The sequence below is a fragment of the Lithobates pipiens genome, unplaced genomic scaffold, assembly GCF_037356315.1.
Source record: "Lithobates pipiens isolate NorthernLeopardFrog02 unplaced genomic scaffold, aLitPip1_a1.2 Scaffold_13, whole genome shotgun sequence".
NCBI classification, from domain to species: domain Eukaryota; kingdom Metazoa; phylum Chordata; class Amphibia; order Anura; family Ranidae; genus Lithobates; species Lithobates pipiens.
In genome coordinates, this window is record NW_027507718.1 from 288,418,831 (window position 1) to 288,436,725 (window position 17,895).

Genomic DNA, 17,895 nt, shown 5'->3' on the forward strand with positions numbered 1-17,895 from the left:
TATGGGGTATTGTTTGTAGAATTTTGAGGAAAATAACAAATTTAATCCATTTTGGAATAAGGCTGTAACATAACAAAATTTGGAAAAAGTGAAGCGCTGTGGATACTTTCTGGATGCAATGTACATACAGTAGGGAAAAAATATACAGAAGACCCCAAACAGAAAAGAAAAAAATGCTCAAGCCTTATAGTGGAAGGCATGGCTCTGTCAACAAGTTAACCATCTGGACTATAAGTTTAACAGTCAAACATAAGGACGACCTAGTTTCAGGTACCAGCAAAAAAAAATCCCAAGAAATTCGTTAAGTATGTAAACAGTAAAAAAGGGAAGACAGACCATATCAGCCCCATTAAGAATGAGGAACGACATCTGGTTACAAAGGATTGGGAAATTGCGACGGTATTGAATTTATTCTTCCCCTCAGTCTTCACGAGAGAATGGGGGGGGGGGTGGCTTCAATAACTAAAACTGCAGTGTTTATCCTCATGACACATTACAAGAAGCACCTCCATAAATCACCGAGACCAGATGGCTTGCACCCAAGGGTGCTTGGGAAACTCGGTCAAGTAATTGCCGGTCCATTATTCCTAATTTTTACTGACAGTCTACTGATTACCAGCTGATTTGGAGAAAAGCCAATGTAGCACCAATATTTAAAAAGGGCCCAAAATTACAAAAATTACAGACCAGTTAGCCTTACATCAATAGTATGCAAGCTCTTGCAGGAGATAAGGGAATATATAAAAGATTTTTGTAATGAGAACGGTATCATTGGCAGTAAATAGTATGGTTTGGCAAGAACGATTATTCATAAATCCAATCTATTAACCTTCTATGCGGAGGTGAGTTGCCATTTAGATAAAGGTAAGGCCCGTAGACGTGGTGTATCTTAATATTGCAAAAGCATTTGACACAGTTCCCCATAAACGTTTACTGTACAAAATAAGGTCCGTGGGCATGGACTATAGGGCGAGTACAAGGATTGAAAACTGGCTACAAAACTCCCCTGCGTTAAAAAAACTAAAAATAAAGTCCTGCAAGCAGCATCTTTGGAGTGGTAGAGGAGCATTGTATACCCCGCTCCTGCCCATTGAAATGAATGGGCACCACTGCCAAAGCACTTTGGCAGTGGCGATACATGGCTACATTTAACCCTTTATTCGGCCACTAGAGGGGGTTAACAGCACCATGCTATCAGCCGAATAGCTACGGTAAAGCACCGCTAAAACTAGCAGTGTTTTATCGCCAATGCCTGCTCCAGTGTGAAAGCCTTAAGACAAATAAAGTGAATAATTGTGTTTTAAGATCCCTAGATATATCAGATTGGATATGTCCAGAGATCTTTTGTCTCGTTAAGTTTGGCAGAAAGGAGAATAGGAGAAAGGAGATGAGTGCTCTGACTGATTTCGGAACAGTGCCTAATTTAAAGCCTTCAGTAATTTTTTCAACTTTCCATCTATTAAATCTTTCGCCCTTGTTTTAATTTTGGATAGTAAAACATATTTGTTTTCTACATGTAAATACCTTATACAGCTCACTTCCTTTTTTTTGTCTGGTCATTAGCCTAGGCTTATGACATCATGCACAGCTCTCTCACTCTTGCGAGACTTTGCCAGGAAGGGAGGGGGGATGAGTCATAAGGGGGCCAATGAGAGCTGCAGGGCTGGAGGTGAGCTTATGTGTAAATCCAGGAGGTGAACAGGCAGCAGCTTCAGCTGTCCACAGTTAAAATGGCTGCAGCCAGACTCGGTGGAGGGAGATTTCCCCAGCATATTTGGCAAGTACAGAATCGCAGCATATATAAAATAATATGCAAAGTGGTTGGAGGGAAGCTTCAGAATGGCAAAGATGTTTTTATTACAAATGATGTCAGCAGACTGCAGTTCCTCTTTAATATGAAGTGGTGCCATTATGGCAAAAAAGGCTATAGGTATTGGAGTAAATTCCAAGATTAATTTAAAGACTTGGTTCCAGTATGATCTGACCAACTGGCAGTACAACAGGATGTGTATTAGGGAGCCTCTCCAAGATGCATCTGGGCATTTCTACAGAATGTTTCGCAAACATTCTGTAGAAATGCCCAGATGCATCTTGGAGAGCTTATAAGGAATAATGTTCTACCGCTGAAGAATTTTTTGAAACCTCTCCCAATGATTGGTGAAAAATACAATTTGATGCGCCAAAAATGTCTTTAGCTCCTAACGTGGTTGTAGGGCCAATTTTTTTTCCCCCTGAAATAAAGAGGGTATACTTACCCCCTTTATACAATGATATTGCACAGAGGGGTCCCTTATCTCTTCTCCTGGGGAGCCCCGCTAACCCTTCTCCTACATTTCAGAGTGTGCCCCCATAGCAAGCTGTGTGCTGTGGGGGCACATGTGCAGCTTGGCTATGCCTCCTGCCCCCTCCTCACAGGATTGGACTGACAATAGTAGGAGCCATGCCTAAGCTCCGGAGGGGTAGAGGGAAATGTGTAAGAGAGCGTGGCCTGTTCAGAGACCAGGCTGAGGTTGCCACTCCATTGCAGTAGGACACCATAGTGTGACTTTCAGGGGTTACCCTTCCTTTCTTGAACCTTTGCAGGAGCCAGGAAGGGCTTTATCCCCTGTCAGCACTCTAACAGCAGCTGTGGATGCACTGTCCACATACCCCCCTCCCTATCGAGCCTGAGCATCTCCCACACTTTCTTCCCAGGTCACAATAGTACTAACCAACAATCTCCTGTAAGACCAGGTAGTAAAGGGTGAAGAACTGCATCTGGGAACAGCGCTGGACCACTTATAGGCTTAGAAAGTGTTGTGTGTATGGGGCAGGTAATGTTAAGGCAGAATTACACTTTTCCTGATCAACACAAGCCAAAAATGCTATTTGATTTTTATTTTATTTTTATTATCAAAACAAACTCCTCCATACATGTCTGCATGCTATATTTTGCTGAGAAATCACATCCAAGCATTCTGGTCATGACCATCTTCAGTAAGGGCAGATGATACATGTTTTCTCCTGGCTTTCACAGGTTTTGCTGAGAGTAGCAGGAGCCATTGGCTCCTGCTGCTGTCAATCAAAACCTGCGAGCAGAGAGGTGGGGGCGGGTCCAACTGTCTATCTGAATTGACGCAAACAGCCCTATTCGGGATTGAGCATGCACTATTGCCCTCATGGGAAGCAGCTTTGCAAGGCAAAATGAGCCAGAAGCGCTGGCAGGGGACCTAAGAAGAGAAGAACTGGGGCTGCTCTGTGCAAAACCATGTTTGACATGTTTTTTTTTTAAATGCTTTTTTAAAATCCCTTTTAAGGTTTATATTCAAATGTTTGTTGTTGTTTTTTTGCAGATCAAAATACTTCAGAAACAGTTCAAGAGGAGAGCATTTTACTATTGAGGTTAGTGTCTTCACAAAAAAGACTATATAAACTCAAACACATACAGTATATGTAATATGCATAGCTGGGAACTTTCTGGAAATGGCCCAGAGGTACTGGAAGTTAATTCCGGTTGCTGGGTCATTACCAGGTTACATTTGTTCAGAATTCCTATTCTAGAGATCTAAAAGCAAAGCATGTGTGACATAAGTTACACATGCTGTGCCCTGGGAGTACCGGCAGTGGAGATTTAGGAGGCAAAGTTGAAGAGTTTTAAAATCTGCTGTGTCTAGAGCAGCCATTCTTAACTAGGGTTCCCTCCAGATGTTGCTAGAAGTTCCATGAGCTGTGACTGCTTGATCTCTCATCTGATGGTGTCTGCATAGCTGAGGGGCCAATACTACCTGTAAGGGTGCCATTGTGACCACCACTGTAAAAGGGGGCATTCTTCTCACTGACCACCAATGTCGTGTGTTTTATTTTTTTATTTATTTTTTTTTTTACACTTTCTCACTGTTAAATTGTTCTTAGCAGGGGTCCCCTAGTCCCAATTATTATTTCAAGCATCCCTCTGGGGTAAAAAGGTTGAGAATGGCTGACCTATAGTATTTAACATCCAGGGCACTTTGCCTACTTGCCTAGGTGGATGCAGCATCGTCCCCCTGCCAGCTCTAGACTGAGAACCGAGTGACCGTTTCAAAGACTGCTGAGTCTCAGAGCTCCAGAGGGACTGTCGGTCACCGGCTCTCTGCTCTGTCCCCCTGCACCCACTATATGGATGGGCTTTAGAGGGGGCAGGAGCAGCTGGCTCAGACTCTCAGTGGCTCATTGAGAGGCTGAGACAGGTGCCTGACCAGGGTTGTGGGCAGATCCTGTCTTTATTGTCATGGTCTTGCCCCAACCTGGACCGGCTCTGTGACCATCAGTCGATAGTGGGCTTCCGCCCACCATCTGCTGAAAACATGTCACAGGACTGAAGAACGGACTGTATACCTGTGATAAACAAGAGAAGCACAACCAAATTGGCTTTGGCTGTACTTCTTTGAATAATCTTGAAATTAGCAGTAACAGAAAAGAACCGCACAGTGAAAATTGTTTGTGTCTGCTTACATGATTGGTCAGCGTAGATCTGATCCATTACATGGATGGTCAGTGAAAAGTTGCCCCTTTGCATTGGTGGTCCGTGTAGGTAGGAGACTAGGTACCCTTCACAAACTCCTAAAACCCTCGTTGGGAAAGGCTGCTCTTGGGCTTTGTTTGCTTTTTGGATGCGTGTTCTATGTATTTGACCATTGTTTTTTCTCCATTTAATTATTTTCCAGTTATTAAAATGTATTGAGCATAGAATAAGGCTAGAAATAATACTGTTCTTGTTTCATCTTCCATGTAAGTACTGTTTGTAGATTGTCAGTTATAGTTAAACATTTATATTTTTCTTTTCTACTTTAAACAGTTTGAAAATCTTGTAGAAAGTGATGAGGTAAGTAGATCCCTGAAGGATTGTAGCGTAATGGCCAGACTGTGTAGTTTTGAAATCTCCCTTAATGTGTAATGGCAGCTGTTATGTATTTTGTATTACTAGTTAGTTATTCTTGTCAATTGAACCATTTGATAAATATAAAAAATAATTGTTAAAGCTCAACTCCTACTTTTGTTAGACTTTACATAGTTAGTTTGTTTTGGCTAAGCTGGCCCAGACAAACGATGTCCCTCACTAACCGCTAGATGTGCCATCCGGTTTGGAGCCAAAATTTCCTGTTTCATACAGTGCCTTGAAAGAGTATTCGTACCCCTTTCAATTTTCCACATTTTGTCATGTTACAACCAAAAACTTAAATGTATTTCTTAATCGTACATCACGGGACATAGAGCCATAGTAATTACTATGTGGGTTATAGGCCGCCTTCAGGTGATGGACACTGGCACACCCTAAGACAGGAAATTCACTTCCTATATAACCCCTCCCACTACTGGGCGTAAAGATGTGGTGTGCTGCGCTCCACTGGAGCAATCCTCGCTGGGGCTAGCCATGAAGCCGGATCCATTCAAAGTGTCTTTTTATGCCGAATTGAGTCGTACCTGCAACTAACGATTACTTTGTCGACTAATCTAGTGATTATTTTTTCGATTAGTCATCGACTATAAAGATTATTTTTATTTTATTTTTTTACTTATTCTAGTGTTCTTTTTTTTTTTTTTGATTAACTAATTAATCCTTTGGATAACTTTACAAAAAATAAGTACATAAAAAAAAAGGTAAGATAAAAGAATATAACTACATACACACATAGATAGATAGATAGATATATATATATATATATATATATATATATCTATGTGTGTATATGTGTATATATGTACTAGTTATATTATTTTCTTACCTTTTTTTATGTACTTATCATTTTTTCGAAAGTTAAGGTAAAAGAATATAACTACACACACACATGTGCAGTTATATTCTTTTACCGTTTTTTATGTTCTGTTTTTATTTTCTGTTCAGAAGTTCATGAATGTTTATAATTTATTTTTTACAATGCTTTCTTTTTTTTTAGGTGGAGGGGGTGTGGGGACAGTGTCAGTGTGTTTTTTTTTTTTATTATTTATTGCATTTTTTTTTTTATCATCCCTGTTGGGGGGGGGGGGCTCTATGGTGAGATATCAGGGGTCTTAACAGACCTCTGACATCTCCCATTTGAGACAGGGAAAGGGACTAGGGACACAGATTCTCCAGTCCCTTTCTCTGTAGCCTCTGCTGCACTCATAATGAATGGAGAAAAGACAGCGTCTTCTCTTCATTCATTAACTGAGATATCGTAATCACAGGAGGTTTCAATGCAACGTGTGACGCATCGACGCCTTTCACGCACGTTGACGTATTTTTGTAGTCAACGTAATCGATTACGTCGACTCGTCATGGCAGCTCTAGTACCTGGGCCTTGTGGCCTTTTTTTGCTGACTGCAGCTGTTGGAGAGACACAAAAGCTAAAAAGTGGCATGTAAGTGGTGAGACAGGTATTCCTTTGGCACATTTACTAAAAGCACCAGGCTGAGCGTTAAATAGCAGTGACAGTTGCTGGACTATTTGCTCAAGCAGTGGATGTGATTTCTTCTGGTAGTCCCTCTGAATGAATGAATAAGTAACTTGTTTAGCGCTACATACGCAAACGAAATCACCTCAAGGCGCCTTTGCCGCCAGCGTCCATCTAAATCTTCAGAAGAGATAGGTCTTGAGCTTCTTCCTGAAGGCCAGGTTTTCTTCCCAGTAGATGTCCACGGGTAGAGCGTTCCATAGCCAAGGTCCTTGAACTGCGAACCTTCATTCGCCTTTTGATTTATAACGGATCTTGGTGATGTCGAGGAGGTTTTGGTTAGTGGACCGGAGGGAGTGACCTGGGGTGTAGTGCTTTATTTTGTCGCAAAGGTATTGCGGGGCTTTTCCTTATGTACATTTGTGAATGAGGCAGAGGGTCTTGAATGTAACCCATTCCTTCAAAGCTAACCAATGGAGGGTCCTCAGGGACGGGGTGATTGATTCCCAGGGTTGTTACCAGTCTGGCTGCTGTGTTCTGGCCGACTTGTAGATGTGAAATTTGATATTTATGAAGTCCTAGGTAGAGGGAATTTGCGTAGTTGAGTCAGGAATTAATGATTGTTCAAACTACTGCTGCTGTATCGCCTTCCGGGATAAATGGGATGAGTCTACGCAATAGGTGAAGAAGGTAGTGGGATCCGTTGACTACTGATCCTATTTGTGCATCCATTGTCATGTCTTAGTCAAAGATGACTCCGAGACTTTTGGTTTTAATGCTAGGGGTGATGGGTTGTCCGAAGATGGTGAGTGGTGTGGACGTCGTGCCAGGTTTTTTTGTGCATCGGGCTATGGTCAGGGGGGTAGAAACGCCCCAAAAAAGGGCTTAAAAGGGACTCCTACAAGCTCTAAACACTCTACATTGGCATTTTCCCCTGAGAGTTCTGGGTTGGCCGATCAGAGTAAGCGATCAGGGCTATCAAACATTGCAATTGTTTTCAACACTGCAGCCCCTGTCTATTTTACTGAAGAGGGTTTTCCTCAAGACACGATGGGATTGGCTAGCAGCTTTAATTGAATCCCAGAATGGGATAAAATGTGATTTCCCTCAGGGGACCATGAGAAGGCTGATGACTCTTCTGAGGGGTCAAATGTGGGGGGGATCAGCTTCACAATCTGAAAGATTGATGGTGCAATTCTTACTGAATTTGTCCGCTCCACATTTTTTGCTATTCTTCATTTAGTCAGTTGATATGCCCACTTGCTTGTTTGGATTCACTAATGCGTCCTCAAGCTGTGCATGCCTTTCTTGTCCATTCATTGCTGAAAAGGTTTATATATTCTGAGTGGGATCACCCAGATGATAAAAAAAATTTCCCTCATATAAAGTTTTAACACTTTTTTTTTTTCCTATGGAGGAAAAATTCACTAAGGCCGCGTACACACGCGGGGACTGTTCGCCCAACTTTGTCCGCTGAACAGTGTTTCAGCGGACAGTCCGCTCGTGTGTGGGCTTTCAGCGGACAGTTTCAGCGAACAGTCTGCTGAACAAAGTTTTTCGGAAATTCCGAAAAACTGTCCGCTGAAACTTGGTTTCAGCGAACAGTCCCCTCGTGTGTAGGCTTGTTCGTCAAACTAAGTTCCGCGCATGCTCAGAAAGGATTTACACGCCGAAAGTTGTAATGCAGTGTATAGGACGTCGTATTTTCCGTCCCGTCGTACGTGCCGTTCACGTCATCGCGCACGGTTTCAGCAAACTGTTCGTTCGTCGTGTGTGGGCAAGTCCGTCCATGCTAATTTTGAGCGGACTGTTTGCTGAAACTGTTTGACGGACAAAGTTGAGCGAACAGTCCCCGCGTGTGTACGCGGCCTAAGAAGTGGGAGATCCAGATACCAGCAATTGTCGCTGCTATATACTCTGTGAATGAAAGTTTGACCTGTCCGATAGACAATGCTCAAATGCTGAGGGATCCAACAGATAAAAAGTTGGAAATTCCTATTAAAACATGTTTTTTTCTGATGTCTTAAAACTGCGCTAGCAGCAATTGATGTATGTCAGTCCTTGAGAGATGAGTTTGAACAGGTGCTCAAGGTTATTCCTGATCAGCAGGCCAGGATTTAGCCAAGTTACGGCGGCATTATGTTTGGCAATAGACACCATGAGAGATTCTAGTCTTCAAGCCTCACGCTTTACACTTGGCTGGTGCATAGGCCTAGAATCTTATGGTTGAAAAGTTGGTCAGCTGAAGCATCATGCAAAGCTCCTGGCTAGTTTTCCTTTTCACAGTGAACAGCTGTTTAGGGATGATTTGGGAAAATACATCCGAAATTATTATTTTTTTTGTGGAAAAAGTATCCTTTTGCTAATTTGGAAGAGGAGTAAATATATTTCGTTTAAACAAGCTCCTTCTCCAGTGTCAGGAGCATATGCTTCCAGGCAGTCACAACAGCCTCTGCCATCAAGTTCAAGAAGGAAACTGAAGCCTACTTATGAGGGGGCACCCCCACTCACTCGAGTGGGGGGGGGCACGCTTTTGCAGGTATTCCATCCTACCAGAATCATATATTATAGAGTCTGGAAGGCATATGTCTCCTGGTGTGAATCCAGGGGTTGGCACCCCAGGACGTATGTCATAGGTAGAATCCTTGACTTTCTGTAGATGGGGTTAGGAATTAAGCTAGCCTTGCATACTATCAAATGCCAGGTTTCAGCCTTATCGGTATTATTTCAACAATCCTTTTGGCAAGGAAACTAATTTTCTGGTAGCCATATCTTCTGCAAGAAAGGTATCTGAGTTGGCTGCTCTTTCTTGTAAAGAGCCATATTTGATTATTCACAAGGATAAGGTAGTATTGCGCCCTCATCCTAATTTTCTAATTTTATCTTAACTAGGATATTGTTCTACCTTTCATTTTTTCCAGAGCCGGCTCTACGGAAAGGAAAATTACTACATTCTCTTGATGTGGTGAGAGCACTCAAGGTCTACTTGAAGGCGACTGCTCAGATTAAAAAAACCTGATGTTTTGTTGTTGCCTGAAGGTCCTAGAAGTAGACGGGCAGCACCGAAATCTACTATTTCTAAATGGATTCAGCAAGTAACTGTTCAGGCTTATGGTTTAAAGAGGAGGATTCCACCCTCTCAAATCAAAAGTGTACTACACTAGGACTGTTAGTGCTTTGTGGGAGTGCATCACCAAGCTTCCATGGTCTTCAGTCCATACATTTACCAGATTTTTTTAAGTGAATGTAAAAAGGCACGAGGATATCTCCTTTGGACGTAGTGTGCTGCAGGCAGCAGTAGAACTCCTCTAGTCTCATGTTGGCCTAATTCTTTTGTGTCTCCCTCCCCTCAGTTGGCATTGCTCTGGGACATCCCACATAGTAATTACTATGGTTCTGAGTCCCATGATGGATGATTTAAGAAAATAGGATTTTTATAACAGCTTACCTGTAAAATCCTTTTCTTTGAAGTACATCACATGGGACACAGAGGTCCTTCACGCCTTTCTGGTATACACGTGTATTGCTTTGCTACAAAAACTGAGGTACTCTTGGTAGTGGGAGGGGTTATATAGGGAGTGAACTTCCTGTCTTAGGGTGTGCCAGTGTCCATCATCTGAAGGTGGCCTATCACCCACATAGTAATTACTATAGCTCTGTGTCCTGTTATGTACTTCAAAGAAAAGGATTTTACAGGTAAGCTGTTATAAAAACCCTATTTTTATTGGGATTTTATGTGATACACCAACACAAAGTGGCATATAACTGTGAAGTGGAAGGGGAATGATATATGATTTTCAATTTTTTTTTACAAATTGATATTTGAAAATTGTGGCGTGGATTTGTATTCAGTCCCCTTTACTCCATTGTCCCTAACTAAAAAACAAGTGGAACCAAAACTGTGTGCAATTTAATCACAGTATAAATACAGCTGTTCTGTGAAGCCAGAGGTTTTTTAGAGAACCTTAGTGAAAAAACAGCACCATAAAGGCCAAGGAACACACAAGTCAGGTATAAAGTTGTAGAGAAGTTTAAAGCAGGGTTCGGTTATAAAAAAAAAAAAAAATATCCCAAGCTTTGAACATCTCACGGAGCACTGTTCAATCCATCATCCAAAAATGGAAAGAGTATGACACAACTGCAAACCTACCAAGACATGGGCGTCCACCTAAACTGACAGTCTGGGCAAGTAGAGCATTAATGAGAGAATCCTCCTAGAGTTACCCATGGTAACTCTGGAAGAGCTGCAGAGATCCACAGCTCAGGAGGGACAATTATTAGTCATGCACTCCACAAATCTGCCCTTTTATGGAAGAGTGGCAATAAGAAGTCCAGTTTGCGGGAAGCCATGTGGAGGACACAGCAAACATGTGGAAGAAGGTGCTCTGGTCAGATGAGACCAAAATTGAACTTTTTGGCCTAACTAACACTACACATCACCCTGAACAAACCATCCCCTCTGTGAAACATGGTGGTGGCAGAATTATGTTATGGGGATGCTTTTCTTTAGCAGGGACAGGGAAGCTGGTCAGAGTTGATCGGAAGATGGATGGAGCCAAATACAGGGCACTGTTAAAAGAAAACTTGTTAAAGTCTGCAAAAGACTTGAGACTGGGGCTGAGGTTCACATTTCAGCAGGATAACGACCCTAAGTATACAGCCAGAGCTGCAATGGAATGGTTTAGATCAAAGCTTATTCATGTGTTCTGCCGTGTACACACGGTCGGACTTTCCAGCAGAAAAAGTCAGACGGAATCTTTTCATTGGATATTCCGATCGTGTGTGGGCCTCATCGGACTTTTTTCTTTTACAAAAATTCTGATAGAACATGTTTTAAATCGGGGAAAACTGTTCGTCTGTATGCTGTTCTGACGGACCAAAAACGATGCATGCTTGGAAGCAAGTACAAAACGGAGGCTATTTGCTACTGGCTATTGAACTTCCTTTTTCTAGTCCCATTGTACATCACCGTGTTCCTAATGATCGGACTTTGGTGTGATTGTGTGTACGCACGACAGTTTCAGTGGAACTCAGTCGGAACTTTGTCGGAAAAACCTTCAGAGTTTATTCCGGCGGGAAAACTGGACGTGTGTATGCGGCATTAGAGTGACTCAGTCAAAGTCCAGACCTAAATCTAATTGAGAATCTGTGGCAAGACTTGAAAATTGCTGTTTACAGACGCTCTCCATCCAATCTAAAAGAGCTTGAGCTATTTTGCAAAGAAGAATGGGCAAAAATTTCACTCTCTCTGATGTGCAAAGCTGGCAAAGACCCCAAAAGACTTGCAGCTGTAAATCAGGGTAAGGGGGTTCTACAAAGTATTGACTCAGGGTGGCTGAATACAAATGCACGCCACACTTTTCAGATATTATTCATATATACAAAATGTGGAAAATTTCAAGGGGTATGAATACTTTTTCAAGGCACTGTACACAGAACACAATAGAGTCTATCTGATCAGCGCTCAGCCAATCGCAAAAAGTGAAGTATTCTAGCAATGAATTCAAAGCTTCCTCTGAATGGATAAGTCAGAGAGGCGGGCTGATGTCACTATCTCTGACTCAGCCAGTTTAGACTCGACTGTGTTCCGGATATGAGACACGAAGGTCTCAGCTTGAACACGGCCTTGTAGCTTCAGCTACATACAGCATATACTGTGCATTCAATGGCCTCACATGTTAGTGAGGGACATCGTTCATTTGGTCCAAGCTGATGCAAACAAACAATGAAAGTCTAACTAAATCTGGAGTTCCGCTCTAAATGACACATCCTTATTTTAGTAGAATTCTGGATCATAAAGTGGATGAATGAATAATATGAACAAATAAACCAAATCAAATGTTTTAAGTGAAAAAGTACATTTTGTTTCTCATAAATGCAGCTCTTGTAACCTAATGTTAGTTGAAGATTGGCTTTAGTTTGCCACTGTATGTTATTCTGCTAGTTCATCCAGCACTCATCTGCCAATGTAAACCAACAGCTCCCCGTTAGTGATAGGAACAGCGATCTCTCTCCTCCTCCAGTCACTACACTGCCCCTACATTTAGAAACACCTCCATAGGGAACACTTAACCCTTGAACGCCCCAAAGTGTTAACCCCTTCCCGGCCAGTGACATTTATACAGTAATCAGTGGCTATTTTTAGCTCTGATCACTCTATAAATGTCAATGGTCCCAAAAAAAGTGTCAGAAAAAGGATTGCTACACAAACAAAAGTAAATTTATTGATAAAAATGTACATCACATCAGGTATAATTCAGGTATTCAGGTGATGTTTCGGGCTAAGCATGATATCGCCCTTCCTCATGACCACATACCTGCAATAAAAATTGTAACCAACTTCACATTATAAAGGCTTATAGCTCACATCTATCATTAATCAGTTAATTACATTCAGCTGGAATCAATCTCCACAAACCACCCCTTGTATGTCTCATACATAATTTTTATATCTATGGGTATATCTGAACAATAGCTAAAAAACGGGACAAAAGGACGCCTTCCCTTGAAGATAGTATGCTGAATCGCGTAGTTCATCCAAAAAAAAATACAAAGAAAACAATCTATGAGTCATCAAAATTAATTAGTATATTCACAAACCATGAAAAAAACTAAACGACAAACAAAGAAATCTCATAATGTGTGGCCGTATCAGCCAATATCTGGTAGATCGGTCAACACATATAGAGACTTATACCATCATGAAAATAAATAAAGATCAAAATCTGTATTTAACCCTTTAGGATATAAAGAGTCTGTTTGAAGATAATTGTCTGGCATATTTTAGATTTATTTATGACGCCTTTGGCATATGGGTGGGCGACACTGAATCGCTGTGGTTATTTAATGAATATCTTAACTGTTTGGTTCCTGGTCTGAAATTTAACATGTCGGTTGCAAATGAAAATGTTCCTTTTCTGGACACTTTATTATCTGTTCAGGAAGGGAGGATTGTTAGCAATATTTATCGCAAACCCACAAACTGCAATCAACTACTACACTATTCTAGTTTGCACCCTCCAGGTGTATTTAAATCCATTCCAAGAAGTCAGTTAAAAAGAGTTGCTAGGATCACTGATAAATCTAGCTTTAAGGAGGACAGACTGAGTGAGATGGAGGTGAGACTATGGCAGCGGGGTTATCCTGGTAATACAGTACATTTTGAAAGTACTAATTAAGAAACAAAAAAAGAAAAAAATTCCTGTCTTAGGCTCCCCTTCATCTCTGTTTCATCCCTTCTCTAATAAAGTTAATAATATTATTAAAAAACACTGGTCCATATTAAGCAAAAATTATCCTTCTGTCCCTGAGTTTTGTTTCTCCCCTTTACCTTCATACTGTAAGGGTAGGACCATATACAATCGATTGGTAAGATCTGACCAGTATAGGGCACCCACTTCACGGGTTACTTTTTTGGGACCTCCTAATTATGGTTCATTTCCTTGCTTGTCATGTATTCAATGTACTAGCATGATTAAGGGGAAGTCCTTTAACCACTTGGGATCCGCGCTATTGCCAAATGACGGCATTAGCGCGGACCTACTTTTCCGGGACTACGTCTATTGACGTCGTCCCGTGCACGAGCGGCCTGCGCGCCCCGTGATCGGCGAGTCCATGAGACTCGCCTGATCACCGATCCGTACAAGGGGTCGATCCCGACCCCTTATCACGTGATCAGCTGTCAGCCAATGACAGCTGATCAGGTGATATAACGGAGCCGGTAATCGGCTAGTATTCCTCCTCGCTGACAGCGCGAGGAGAAAAAAAAAAATCTGATCACCGGCGGCCGTGATCGGGACATCAGTCCCGATCACGGCCAGCAATGCAAGCGCCCCCCTGCCCCCTGCCAGTGCCCACCTGCCCCCTGCAGTGCCACCCTAATAAAAAGTGCCCCCGTCAGTGCCACCCAGCAGTGCCCATAGTGCCACCCAGCAGTGCCCATAGTGACACCCAGCAGTGCCCACAGTGCCACCCAGCAGTGCCACCCACAGTGCCCACAGTCTGCCTCAAAGGTGCTGCACCCCAGTGCCGCCCATCAGTGCCCAGCAGTGCTGCCCATCAGTGCCCAGCAGTGCCGCCCATCAGTGCCCCACTGTGCCACCTATCAGAGCCACCTATCAGTGCCCATCAGTCCCATCTATCAGTGGTACCTATCAGTGCCCATCCATGCCACCCATCCGTGCCATCTTATCTGTGCCCATCTTTGCCCATCAGTGCCGCCTTATCGGTGCCGCCTTATCTGTGCCTATTAGTGCCGCCTTAACTATGCCTACCAGTGCAGCCCATCAGTGCCCACCAATGCAGCCCATCAGTGCCCACCAATGCAGCCCATCAGTGCCCACCAATGCAGCCTATCAGTGCCGCCTAATCAGCGCACTTCAATGAAGGAGAAAAATGACCCGTTTGCAAAATTTTAGAACAAACTATTAAAACATGATTTTATTTTCTTTTGCATCTTTTTTTGTTTGTTTAGCAAATAATAAAACTCTGAGCTGTAACTAAATACCACCAAAAGAAAGCTCTATTTGTGGGGAAAAAAATGATAAAAATTTCATTTGGGTACAGTGTTGTATGACCGCGCAATTGTCATTCAAAGTGCATCAGCGCTGAAAGCTGAAAATTGGTCTGGGACTGAGGGGGGTTTAAGTGCCCAGTAAGCAAGTGGTTAATCATCCAACTCAAGGTTACAATACCCTATAAAAGATCATTTCACATGTCAATCTACATATGTCATATACATCATCAAATGTCCATGTGGTTTGATCTAGGTAGGTGAAACCACACAAAAAGTCAAAGACAGAATAGCTAGACATAAATATTCCGTTAGGGATAAAAATGATAAATTACCTCTCTCTAGACATTTTATAGAAAGGAACCATTCGGGTTTCTCAATTGAGATATATGGTAATCGATGGTATTCCAACTAATAGACGTTGGGGGAATAGAGAATTGGAATTGAGAAAAAGAGAAGTTTACTGGATAAATCGCTTAGACTCTTTATATCCTAAAGGGTTAAATACAGATTTTGATCTTTATTTTTATGATGGTATAAGTCTCCTATATGTGTTGACCGATCTGCCAAATATTGGCTGATACGGCCACACATTATGAGATTTCTTTGTTTGTTGTTTAGTTTTTTTTCATGGTATGTGAATATACAAATTAATTTTGATGACTCATTGATTATGTTTTCTTTGTATTTTTTGGGGATGAACTACATGATTCAGCATACTATCTTCAAGGGAAGGCATCCTTTTGTCCCGTTTTTTAGCTATTGTTCAGATATACCCATAGATATAAAAATGATGTATGAGAGATACAAGGGGTGGTTTGTGGAGATTGATTCCAGCTGAATGTAATTAACTGATTAATGATAGATGTGAGCTATAAGCCTTTATATGTGAAGTTGGTTACAATTTTTATTGCAGGTATGTGGTCATGAGGAAGGGCGATATCATGCTTAGCCCGAAACATCACCTGAATACCTGAATTATACCTGATGTGATGTCAATTTTTATCAATAAAGTGACTTTTGTTTGTGCAGCAATCCCTTTTCTGCTTTTTTATATTGAGTCTTTGGGACGGACTCGATTGCTGGCACACCTGTTTCACTGACTGTGTGCATCTCACCTACTACTTTTTATATATATAATCAAAATTGTCGGTCTTTTTTTGTTTATAGCGCAAAAATTTAAAACCGCAGAGGTGATCAAATACCTCCAAAAGAAAGCTCTATTTGTGGGGGGAAAAGGGGCGTACGTTTTGTTTGGATACAGCACTGCACAACCTTGCAATTGTCAGTTAAATTATGCAGTGCCATATCGCATGGTTATTAACCTCCTGGCATCCGCGTTATGGCAGAATGACGGCTTCCCCTGTGCACGCTGTGATCACCAAGTCACTGAGACCGATCCGAGTAAGGGGCCGGTCCCGGCCTCTTACCATGTGATCAGCTGTCAGCCAATGACAGCTGATCACATGATGTAACCAAAAGATCGGTGATCGTTTTTGTTTTTTTCTTCTCCTAACACTGACAACGGACGAGAAAAAAAAGCCGATCACCAGCTTATCTTAATTGGACATCGGTCCCAAAAAGGAAGAGGCAATTATGCCTCATTTATAACAGTAATAGTGCCCACAAGTGCCACCTATCAATGCCACCTAGAATTGATGCCTATCGGTGTAACTGATCGAAAATTCAGTATTTTTAAATTTAAAAAAAAAAAAATAATCGCACAGGTGATCAAATACCACCAAAAGAAAGCTCTATTTGGGGGAAAAAATTATAAAAATGTAATTTGAGTACAGTGTTGTATGATCGCGCAATTGTCATTCAAAGTGCGACAGCGCTGAAAGCTGAAAATTGGTCTGGATAGGAGGGGGGTCTAAGTGCCCTGTAAGCAAGTGGTTAAACGGGCAAATCATTGCGGTCCTTAAGTGGTTAAAGCGGATCTTCACTCTCTCTCAATCAACATTGGCTATTTGTAATCATTTTGCTTCCAGCATTACCAAATAGTTAGAAAGATATATTATATTATATATACTTATTTTTAATGTGTTTTTACATTTCTTCAGCTGCTTCCTGCTTTCCTTGCCCAGGCAAATTATGTCATACATCCCAGGAGTCTTCAGGAGGGGAAGAAGGGCTTTCTCAGCTAAGCACACCCTCCTGCCTACATGCCTGGGCTAAGGGCAGATGGATTCCAGGAAGTAAATGCTACATGAATCATCTGCCCTTACTCAAGATAGCCACGGCCAGAGATGCTAGGAAGTGTTTTTCAAAGTGATTTCCCAGGAAAATAAAGCTGGGAGACATGGATGGATGGGAGAGTTTACTTTGAATATTAAAAATAAATGAAATAGATTGTAAGCTTGAATTGTATTGTAACTGTACTGTCTGCCCACGTGTTTTAAAGTGCTGTGCAACTGTTGATGCTATAAAAATCCTGTATAATAGTTAAAATAGTATTTTTGGTTTGTGGTGCTCAGATGCAGTGTAGTTCCGCTTTAAGCAGTCTAAGTGGCCATTGATATTTGTGTTTTTTTGTCTGTTTTGTTTTTTAGCAAATTTGGTATTGCCGTACTTGTTCTGGGTGTCGCCATGCTAACATCTACTTCTTTCTACTCTTATTTATAAATATAAAGGAATGTTACCTTCTTTTTTGACAGAAAATTGTGAATCAGGCTCATATACATCAGTGGACTAAAGTAGAAGGCAAAAGCCTTTTTTTTCCATTTTGGATAGTATAGAGACCAGTTTTATTATAAATTATTTCTATACGCTGATCTGTTCTGATTTGACATTGTTATAAAAAGTACAAATCTTAATTTATTATTTGGTTTTACAGGGGGAAAGTCCAGGAAGTAGTCAGAGGTAAGATATCGTTTATAGTTTTACTGAATCCAAATTTACCAAAGATTTAAAGTGGCAATACATTGTCAATTCTGGTTTTATCTAGTACACTGTGACCGCCATCAGTCCATGTTTTCCTAGAAATTGGCCTGG

General features: G+C 41.6%; 1 protein-coding gene across 3 annotated transcripts in view; it reads left to right on the forward strand.

Moving 5' to 3' along the window:
* AP1AR (adaptor related protein complex 1 associated regulatory protein) overlaps positions 1 to 17,895 on the forward strand; it is a 93,662-nt gene that overhangs the window by 39,785 nt on the left and 35,982 nt on the right. For all 3 annotated transcript variants that reach the window (XM_077476733.1, XM_077476732.1, XM_077476731.1), the window contains exons 2-4: positions 3,333 to 3,381; positions 4,814 to 4,840; positions 17,738 to 17,763. In XM_077476733.1, coding sequence (XP_077332859.1) covers positions 3,333 to 3,381; positions 4,814 to 4,840; positions 17,738 to 17,763 — 102 coding nt within the window. The remainder of the gene's footprint in view (positions 1 to 3,332; positions 3,382 to 4,813; positions 4,841 to 17,737; positions 17,764 to 17,895) is intronic.